At 49.3% G+C, this 10,581-nt stretch overlaps 1 protein-coding gene across 1 annotated transcript; it reads left to right on the top strand.

Annotated features, from left to right (window-relative positions):
- Nucleotides 1-845: 845 nt before the first annotated feature.
- On the top strand, nucleotides 846-3,385 carry LOC124647914 (F-box/FBD/LRR-repeat protein At2g04230-like). Its single transcript, XM_047187764.1, has 3 exons — nucleotides 846-2,363; nucleotides 2,445-2,579; nucleotides 2,709-3,385. The coding sequence occupies exons 1-3, from the start codon at nucleotides 846-848 to the stop codon at nucleotides 3,069-3,071; spliced, it is 2,016 nt and encodes a 671-aa protein (XP_047043720.1). The 3' UTR covers nucleotides 3,072-3,385.
- The last annotated feature ends 7,196 nt before the right edge of the window (nucleotides 3,386-10,581 follow it).

Below are 10,581 nucleotides of genomic sequence, written 5' to 3' on the forward strand. Positions count from 1 at the left end.
CTTTGACAAATACCCCATGCTTTCATGATCTTTTTGTAAAACAGGCATATGCATAGGATGATAGGAAGTTCGATTTTGTGGTTATTTTGTTTTTACTTTTTGGTGGTATCTTTAATACTTCTATTTATTGTGGTTGTGATATGCATTTGGGACACCGATGATGATATAAGCAGGCTAGAAGTCGACAGAGGTGGTGTTTAGGCTTATAGGTTCATATAAAAATTAATTGCGGAGGAGCAGGACATTTTTCTAACATTTTTTATTTTGTTTGTATGTATTTTTCATAATTTTTTATGCATTTTTCATAATCGGCGGCCAATTCCATCCCACCCTGTCTAATTTTGCGATCCCGCCGGATTACTTTGGAGTTTCGTCGGAATATGGCCGGACTCCAGTGAGTCTACCGACAAAATGTGTCGGCCCGAGCGTTGATTGTATTTAAGTTGGTCTGCAAACATGTCTTCGAAACTCCAAATATAGAAACCGCGGGCTCGTATGGAGGTTGGCCTGCAAATTTTTTTACGGGTTTAACCATTTTGAGGTGTCTGGTCTAACAAAAAAAAACATCTAAACTTTAAAACTGGTCTACAAATTTACAGGTTTGACCAATATGCGGTGTCTGCTAGAGTTGCTCTTATCAGTTCCCGCTAATCCGTCCATCTTTTTTTAATCACAACGGTCAAGGGAAGCGAGACGATCCAGGCCGTGAATTTTTGTTTGGACGGTCGCGGATCACAGAAACCCTAGGTCTCTACCAAAACTCCCACTCCATTCCTTGGTTCCCCATTCCCCAATTCGCACATCACACCGCCACCACCCCGAAACCCTCCCGCGCCTCGCCAGCCATGGAGGCCGCGGTGGCGGCGTTGGAGGCGGCCGCGGAGAAGAATGCTGGAGTGGCGGCGGCTGCGAGGGAGGCTGCGGTGGCGGCCTCGGATGCTGCGACTGGGGCTGCTGGGGTGGCCACGTCTGCCAAGGAGGCTGCGGCGGCGGCCTTGGCTACTGCAAACCAGGCGGCGGCGGCATTGTCCACAGCGAAAGAGGTCGCGTTGGCGGCGGAGGCTGCTGCGACTAAGGCTGCAGGGGTGGCCAAGGCTGCGAACAAGGCTGCGGCGGCGGCCTTGGCTACTGCAGATCAGGCGGCAGCGGTATCGTCGACAGCGAAAGAGGCCGCGATAGCGGCGGACGCTGCCGCGAAGGAGAAGGAAGCTGCTGCAGCGGAGACCGCGAAGGTGCTGGCGGCTGCGATACGCTATTCTAAGAAGCGCAGATTCCATCAGATCGACGACGGAGGGAGTGGTGGCGGCAACCGCGATGACAGGGGAAACCTCGATCTCATCACCGCCTCTCCGACAAGGTCCTCGGCAGCATCATCGACCTGCTTCGGGAAGGAGCCGGCAGCTGCTGTAGAGGCGATCGCGAAGGAGCCGGCGGCGGCAATGTGCTACTCTAAGAAGCGTACATTCCATCAGATCGACGACGGAGGGAGTGGTGGCGGCAACCGCGATGACAGGGGAAACCTCGATCTCATCAGCGCCCTCCCTGACGAGGTCCTCGGCAGCATCATCTCCCTCCTCCCCACCGAGGAAGGCGCCCGCACGCAGGCCATCTCTCGCCGGTGGCTTCCCCTCTGGCGCTCCGCGCCACTTAATCTCGTGGTTAAATTTGAAGTGGACATCAAGAAAGGCAAGCTCATCGCATCAGCCTCTAACATCAAGCTCATCGCCTCAGTCTCGAAGATCCTCTCTGAGCACCATGGCCATGCCCGCCGCTTATCGCTCTGGCTGCTCAACGCTGCCGACTTCCCCGCGCCTGGCGGGGGGTGCAATATCGATGGCTGGCTTCGCTCTCAAGCCCTCGACGGCCTACAGGAGCTCAATTTCGACTACACGAGTGAGCGTGACATGCCGCTGTCTGTGTTTCGTTTTGCTCCCACGCTCCGTGTCGCCAAGTTCAGCTTTTGCCGTTTCCCCGAATATATTTCCACAATGCGGCTGAATTTCCCGTGTCTCAAGCAGCTTGAGCTGTTCGGTGTCAACATTACCGAGGATGGTCTCCACAGCATGCTCTCTGGCTGCATTGCCTTGGAAAGCCTTGACTTGAGGCATGCTTTTGGCATAGCTGGCCTCTGCATCAGCTCCCAAACTCTTAGGAGCTTGTGTTTCTCCGCTCACAGTAAAAAAGGTGTTACTTCGCAGCTAGTCATCAAGGATGCCCCGTCTCTTGAAAGATTGCTACTGCTGCCACCTAGTCTAGACAATGTTCGAGTGATCATCCGGATGATCCGGACACCTAAACTGGAGATATTGTGTTTGCGATTTCAAGGCATCTCAAAACTTCAGTTTGGAACAACAATTTTTCAGGTATCAGCAGCCTTCATCCATCGCTCATTGGCATTCCTATACACAGGCTATTATTCGTGTTTACACCCTTTTTTTCTGCAGAAAATGATTGCTGTAAGCTTAACAACCAAAATTCGCACCATGAAGGTTTTGGTTCTTGATTCTATTGGCCCTAATCTGGATGCAGTTGTTGACTTCCTCAAGTGTTTCCCCTGCTTGGTGAGCCTGTATATCATTGTGAGTATATATATATTCGCTTGCTTTAAATGTCAAAATCAGCATTGATTTTTGTTATGATCTAGCCAATTATGATGCTGCTAACCTGTTAGCAACTGCCTTTATACTGTTTCGTCTCTCTATCTCCAGTCAGATCCAACAAAGGATATGAATAATGCGAGGGAGTATGACCCGTTGGATCCAATTGAGTGCCTTGAGCTCCATCTAAAGAAAGTGGTGTTGATGAATTATGATGGCAGCAAGAAGCCATCTGTTGACTTTGCCAAGTTCTTTGTTCTGAATGCTAAATTGCTAAAAGAAATGGAAATCCAAGTCATTAACAACAGAAACGACGACTGGATGACTAATCAACAGAAGCAGCTATGTGTGGAAAATAGGGCTTCTCGAGATGCCCGGATTGAACTGAAAATCGACACTAGGAAATCACACATACGCATGGATACCCATGATTTGTCAATGGCAGATCCATTTGACAGCAGGCCCTTTCATTGATACTACAAATGTAGTTGATGCCCATTCCCAAGATTGTGTTGCTCTGTCGAAAGTACAATATTTTGTATGTCTGTCTTGGTCTGTAACCTAATGCTGTCCACCCTTCAATTGCTCAGGATTGAGGAGGGAGTGTAACTAGTTTGTAAGCTCAAGCTTCAAATCCAAACCTGGGAAGTTCAAGCTGCTAATAGAATGCTAGTTTAAGCTGCTAAGTTTAGCTGGTATTGGTTGCTACGTTGCTGTTTGGTGTTGTATTGATGGTACACCAGCAGCTACTATATCTCTGTTTTGAGCACTCGCTTTAATGAAAAAGAATGGCGTTTGTGCCTTTTGTCTAAAACATATGTAGTTCGAAGCTTATTCCTTTGCAATGCATGACAACTTTGTCTGAGGTATTAAGATTTCTGATACTATTTGGAACTGCAAGCATATGAGCTGTGCTTTTGCAAACTTGTTTCTTCTCTGTCAACAATGCATTTTTATAGTTTACCAAAGTATTCTCCTTCACGCATTTGATATATGTTGCCTTACATTAGTCATTAAACTGACGAGCAAGAGCGTTCTCATTCTGAAAATTGTTGGGAGGGAAGACACCTGATCATGGCAATGCCATGATGCGGTTCTGTAACTTCCATTGGGTGTAATCTGTTACTTTTTTAGGGGACACTTGGAAATTTTGCTACTCATATCTGAGTATTCAGATTTTATGGTTTATGACCTTAACGTTGTGCTTGCTTTAATGAGATTTGAGCGGCTTTGGTACTCAAATGATTGTAACAAGCATGGAAATAACTGAAAAGGGATTGACATGCATGAAACCTGACCTACGAAAATCACCATGAGTAGTGTCATACTAAGGATTGAGTCTTGATATATGCAGCATTATCTTAAAGAAAGAGTAGTTGTGCAATTGGTGGAATATTTGGCAAAACAGATTCTAACTAGTAACCCTCAAAAACGAAAGTAAACCTTTCTCTACTTTTACACTTTTTTTTGTATAGGTTATCTGAAGAAGGAACTTAGATCAAAAAGAAAACGTGTTCTGGTACTATTTAGTAATATAGTATTACAACGGAAATTCCATTCGGCTCCAAGGTGCGTATGCTACCAACAAAACATATTTCGAAATGTGAAAAAATTTTGACAAAAAATTCTACATGTACATCTCCATAATATATGTGTATGCGTCAAGTTTCACGAAAATATAATATTTTTTGTGGCCTATGTGAAAAAGAGAAAACTTATCCTGTGAAAAGCATTATTTTCAGCACTGAATTTTGTCTTTTACACACGTTTCATGATAAGTTTATTTTTTATGAAACGACTTTGTGTGCGTGTAGCACATGAAGATGTACGTGCGAATTTTTTATTCCAATTTTTTTGAAATTTAAAATATATGTAAGATGCATTTCAAAATATAGGGAGCATATGCTCCCATGTTCCAAAACATCGCTCCCTGATTATATATTTTGTGTTTCTTAGTTTGTCTATTGAATTTTGATTTTATGAATTTGATGACATGATAGATGATTAGTTTGGTGAATGTAATGCTCTTTTTTTTTTGATATTTTGTGAATGTTCAACGGGAGATCTGATGGTCGGGCCTGATCGGTGCAAGTTCCTGCTTTGTTTGACCAAGTTCAAAATATCAACATCTAAAACACCAATTTAGTTGTAGATATTAGCATGTTTTTCCTAACTGCAACGTGAGGCTGCACCCATGTAAGAGCATCTCCAGCCGCGTCCCCCAAAGCAATTTGAGGTGCGCCGGACCAAAAAATCGTTCCAGCCGTGTCCCCCAAAGCCCATTTTTGTCCGGCGTCCTGAGCCCGTCCCCGTCCCACAGGGGACGCTCCGGGCATGACGGACACAACGAAAAGCGAGGCGGGCTCCCACATGTCGGCGACTATTTGCATAAACCGTTGGTTCGCGCCTTTTTTCTCGTCGCTCCTTCCTTCCCGCGCCTCCCACCCCTCCGCCGCCGCTGGATTTCCCCCTCCGTTTGGACGTCTGATCTCTGCTGAGAGTCGGCACCGTCGTCGCGGCTGGGGCTCCCGCCGGTCGTGCCGCCGCCGCCGCTTCGCCAGCGTGTCCCAGAACGCGCCGTCAAATCCGCCCCACCTCCGCGCACACAAGGTGCTCGACAACTTGCCAGGTATGCGCGATTGGCCGCTGTTCGTTGCGTCGTCTGCCTCGACGCAATTTTAACCATTGATTTTGCTTTAGCCATGGACATCGATGATGAGATGCTTGCCCTGCTGCTGGAGGACGAGCAAGCCTTCAACGACGACCTGAGGGAGCATTTGCTGATCATCGCGTCCCTCCAGGACATGGTTGACGCTGAGGCGGAGAAGAGGAAGAGGCTGCGCCACGAAGGATCAAGGCGGGGGAGAAGGAAGTCCAAGCCCCGGCAGAGGATGGAGGGGCATACCATGCTGCACAACGACTACTTTGCAGATGGTGCAACACATGAAGACAATTTTCGGCGCCGGTACAGGATGAGAAAGGGCCTGTTCATGAATATCCTCCACGACGTTCGAGAGTTCGACCCCTACTTCAAGCTCAAGCTCGACGCTGTAGGCGTTGTCGGGTTCTCGTCCATTCAGAAGTGCACCGCCGCCATGAGGATGCTTGCATACGGAGCACCTGCCGATACACAGGACGACTACCTTCGCATGAGTGAGTCTACTGCCATTAAGTGCATGTACAAGTTTTGCCGAGCTGTGGTGGGAAAGTTGGCAAATACTACTTGAGAGTGCCAACTGAGGAAGAGACTGCAAGGATCATGGCACAAAATGCTGCCATAGGATTCCCTGGAATGCTTGGAAGCATCGATTGCATGCACTGGGCATGGAAGAACTGCCCGTTTGCTTGGCAGGGTATATACAAAGGACATCATGGATATTGCAGTGTGGTGCTTGAAGCTATGGCAGATTATGACCTGTGGATTTGGCATTCTTTCTTTGGCATGGCCGGATCACACAATAACATCAACGTGTTGCAGCAGTCTCCGGTGTTCAGCAGACTAGTGGAAGGGCATGCTCCACCATGCAACTATGAGATCAATGACCACCAATATACCAAAGGCTATTATCTAGCCGATGGTATATATCCAAAATTGGCCACTTTTGTCAAAACAATATTGAATCCATCAGGTCCGAAGAATTCCCACTTTGCTACGCGACAGGAGGCTTGCAAGAAGGATGTCGAGCGGGCATTTGGGTGCGTCAAGCACAATTTTCCATTGTCCGGTACCCTGTTCTAAGCTGGTCTCACGACCAAATGTGGGAGGTGATGCAGGTTTGTGTGATCATGCATAACATGATCATCGAGGATGACCGCAAGAATCATGCCAGGACACATGTTGATCTCAGGGCCCTCTTGCGGAGGTTGATCATGAGTTGCCTGCAGATTTTGCTGATTTTCTCGCCATGCACGCAGAAATCCGTGATAGCAATGTTCATGATCAACTTCAAGCTGATCTCATTGAGCATTTGTGGAGGATCAAAGGAAATACCGTGGCACCTTGATCTAGCATCTAGCCCTATTTATTATATTTGTTTACTTGTTCTATTGTTTGTTGTAATTTAATTTGAAAACAATCCTCGCAAACATTTTTATTCATATGCTATATTTGATAAATGGTTCTGTGTTAAAAAGAAGTATTTTAAATGTTTGGGGGCGGCGTTTGGGGGACGCGGCTGGGAAGTGACATCCCCCAAACGCGGCACGAACAAAACATGTCCCCCAAACGCTTAATCCGACGCGGTTTGAAGGACGCTTTGGGGGACGCGGCTGGAGATGCTCTAAGGCACCCATTGGTGGATAAGCAGCACACACCTCCTGCAGCAGAAGCACTGCTGAACCAGGTTTTACCCACTAGACAGAAGAAGCTCACTAAGACCCAGGTAACAGTGAAAGAAATAATGAAGTGATTTTGAAGCAAGTCGTTTGGAATGTTTAGTGTTTTTGAGTGGCATATAATGAAAGTTGGCCTTTCTTTATGATATACACACAATCACCAACATCGAGACATATCTGACAGGTGTTAAAGCCGTATAATCCGTTACAGAACTAACAAAATGTCATAACCGTAAAGCAGTACGTCTGGTCAAGCTAAGCCTTGCAAAATTATTCGTTCTTGCACTACTTGTTATGAACTGCTACATTAGATTGCCTCGTTGTGCTTTCGTTTAACGATTGGTGTTAGATACTAATTTTGGCTTGTCTGAGTGGTAATGAACTAATGATCATTCATGGTGAGCTCAATTATTGAACTGAGCAGGTCCTATCAAGTCAAGCATATAATGTGATGCCAGCACTAAGCAAAGGTTTGAAGAGATATGGTGCGTAAGGTTATCTAAGCACGTATGGTGATCATGATGGTGCCATCCCGAAGCTACTCTACTTGTTGCTATTCTTTATCGACATTAGAAGTTAAACCTAGTATCTAGAAGAAGCGCATCTTTCTGGGAAAAAAATCAGAGTTACAACTTACAAACCTTTTAAAAAAATCAGGGTTACAAGGCTTCAAGTTGCCTCTGTGTTGCAACCTTTGGCTGGATAATGTTATCAACGTCTTGCAGTAACTCACAAGCTGCTGTTGGGTTCGGATTGGAATGAGAGGGAATTGATTCTGGATCGTTCTTGAAGGACATGACTTCAGCTAAAGAAACAATGAGGATATTCAGTTGGCATGTACTTCTGTACAGCAGAATATCCAGTTGTTCTTGGTACTGCAGGTAGGGGTGGACTAACGAGCAGCTCAGATCGTTAAGACTCGGCTCGTTAAGGCTCGTGATCGTCAAGGCTCGGATCGTTAAGCTCATTAAGAATAATGAACTAAAATTATTGTTCAGCTCGGCTCGTTATGTGCTAGCGAGCGCTCATGAGCAGCTCGTTAAGAATCATTAAAAAATGACATACACATACAGTTAAGCATATTTTTATAATACATCAGTATTTAGATCGAGAGGATAAAATAGACATGCACACCTAAGCTAGCTAGCCAGCTACCAAGCGTTAGGATTAAGCAATGACACAATCTAGTACAGAGACACATGATGCATGCATTCACATAAGTACATTGTACGAGCTGATCGATATGCATATGCACTAGATTGTTTGGTCGCTTATTTGGTAACTATTGATGGGCTTGGTTATTGCCTTGTTGCTTCACCTCAGATGGGCCAGGAGCGTAAGGACACAGCAATCTACTGCCGAACACTTGGTTGTTACCGATCTTAACGAGTAGCTCACGAACATCGTCGGCTTGATTGTTTAGCTTGTTAATCTTAACGAGCAAAATTTGCTGCTCGGCTCGGCTCGTTAAGAAAACGAGCCGAGCTCAAACGAGTCGAGCAAACGAGTGTTCATTAAACTCGTCGAGCTTCGAGCTTTATGTCCAGCCCTAACTGCAGGGATGAAGGAGCTGCGCCATGTGCCTTTGGCCTTTGTGGTTGATGGCTTGACGTTGTGTGGGAAAAAAGGATACCAGGTAAATCCTGTTGTATAAATTTCTAGCGGATTATATTGCTAAACAGCTAATTGGAACTTTGGTTGTAATTTCCTGGAAGCGCAGGCAAATCGAACAATCTGTGAAAGGCAGAAATTGATTGTTTCAATATATGAAGCTGACAAAGAATGACCCGCTCTTCAATACGCTATATGTGATAATTCACTTGCCATACACGGTTCTGGGCTCTCACGTCGCTTGACCTGGGCGGCTCGGGAGCTAACCCTAGCGCCGCCAAGGAGCTCCCCGCCGCCGCTGCCGCCCCTCGCCGCCGCTGCCGCCGGCCATCGCCGCGGTGGCGGCGGGCCCTGTCCCCAAAGGTGGGCAGGGGTCTTCTCGCCGTGGCTCGTGCGGGAGAATCGGTAGGTCGGGGCGGCGGCCCCGGGTCGCTGGTGTTGGTGGCGGCGTGGCCTGCTGCTGCGGCCGCGCGGGCGGCGTGGTAGCCTGCTCCGGTGCCGGCCTGTGCCGCTTGTGGTGGCGCGGGATGGGGAGCACGGCCTCTGGCGCAGGGCTGTGTGCGGCGGGCCGGATCTGGGCAACGAGGGCCGGCTCGGGGGCGCGGGTGGTCTGGGCGATGCGGCGGTGCTGCGGCAGGCCGGCACGGGCCCCTTGGCGTGGAGGTGCTGCAGGATTGCAACGGCAGCTGGATGGTGGTGGTGTGCCGGGGCGGCGCCCCCGGGCAACGGCGGCGTTTTGGTGGACGGCGGTGATGGCATGCTGGCTGTCCTGCCGGTGAAGGAGTTCTCGACGGGAAGGTGCTTGCTCCGGGTGAAAGCTCTGCCCGACTTGATCGGTGCCGGCGATGGCGACGCCCTAGGGCGTCGTTCCCCTTCTTGGAGGCATCGTCGTGGAGCTCCCACCTCTCCTGCCTTCGAGGCTTCGTGCCCTCCGGGTGAAAACCCAAGCTCTTGCCTCGGCCGGAGCGAGCGACGGCGGCGGTCTCGTCGCATCCCTTCTTGGAGGCGTCGTCTTTGGAGTGCATGACCTTCATTCGGCGATGGTGGTTTGTTTGCCGGGCTGCGTTGCCTTGCCGTCTGTGTTGGAGGATGCCGAGGCGGCGGCCTCGGGTAGATGGATGTGTGCCGGGGCGGCGGCCCCGGAAGGCGGTGCGGCAACATCTCTATGGTGCGGGGATGCGGCTTGCCACAACTTGGGTGGCAGCCCTGGCCGTGTGGGCGGCAGAGCAGTCGGCTCGGTCGGCCGTGTCCTTGAGAGGACGGTCGGACGTTATGTCGGGGCGGCGGCCCCGGATGAGTTGGTGTGATGCCCGTGGTCTGCGGCCGTTTGCCCTGTGCAGCTTGGGCTGCGGGTTGATGGTTCGTGCGGCATTGCAGCTCGAGAGCGAGCGGTGGTATGTCGGGGCGGCAGCCCCGGAAGGTGGTGGTCTTGGTGGACGCGCAGGGCGCGACGGAGCAGCGGTATGTCAGAGCGGCGGCTTCGAATGTTCGTCATCTTCGAGGGTGCTTGACCTTGGGTCGCGTGGGTGATAAGGTGACTCTCGACGGTGGGCTTGGGTGGCAACGACAATGGTGTTGAGCATGGTTTGGTTGCTGCAAGAACGTGTTAGTCGGCTCCGTCCCGGCGTGTCCGAATGTCTTCAAGTTGGTCTCCTCTTGCTGTGAAGTCGAAGCTGCCTTTGGGTGGTGTACGATGACCTTCGAGGGGCGGTCTGGCGGTGAAGGTCCTTTTCGGCGCAGGTCTTGTGCATCTCCTCTGCGGGGCTCGTCGTCAAAATCGGAGCTACCGGCTTTTTCTTAGGGAGCCATCTGTTTGGCATAGGCCAACTCGAGCTTTGCGTTTGTGTAGCTTCTGTGGGTAGCCAGGGTGGCTCGGTATGCCCTTCGCCCTGCGCGGCGTCGTGTGGCTGGGTGTGGGCTTGGCCCTGTCTTTGTAGGTTTTCGCCCGATTTTCTTCTAGAAATCGGGCACCTTCTTCTTAATTAATGGATGAGGCAAAGCTTTTACCTCCGTTTCAAAAAAAAAATTCACTTGCCTA

The sequence above is a fragment of the Lolium rigidum genome, chromosome 4 (assembly GCF_022539505.1).
Source record: "Lolium rigidum isolate FL_2022 chromosome 4, APGP_CSIRO_Lrig_0.1, whole genome shotgun sequence".
In the NCBI taxonomy this organism is placed as follows: Eukaryota; Viridiplantae; Streptophyta; class Magnoliopsida; order Poales; family Poaceae; genus Lolium; species Lolium rigidum.

Excerpts from the sequence above, each read along its gene's own strand:
- LOC124647914 (XM_047187764.1), top strand. The coding sequence starts at position 846 with ATGGAGGCCGCGGTGGCGGCGTTGGAGGCGGCCGCGGAGAAGAATGCT. Across the intron at positions 2,364-2,444 it reads TTGGAACAACAATTTTTCAG|AAAATGATTGCTGTAAGCTT; the intron begins GTATCAGCAGCC and ends TTTTTTCTGCAG. Across the intron at positions 2,580-2,708 it reads TGGTGAGCCTGTATATCATT|TCAGATCCAACAAAGGATAT; the intron begins GTGAGTATATAT and ends CTCTATCTCCAG.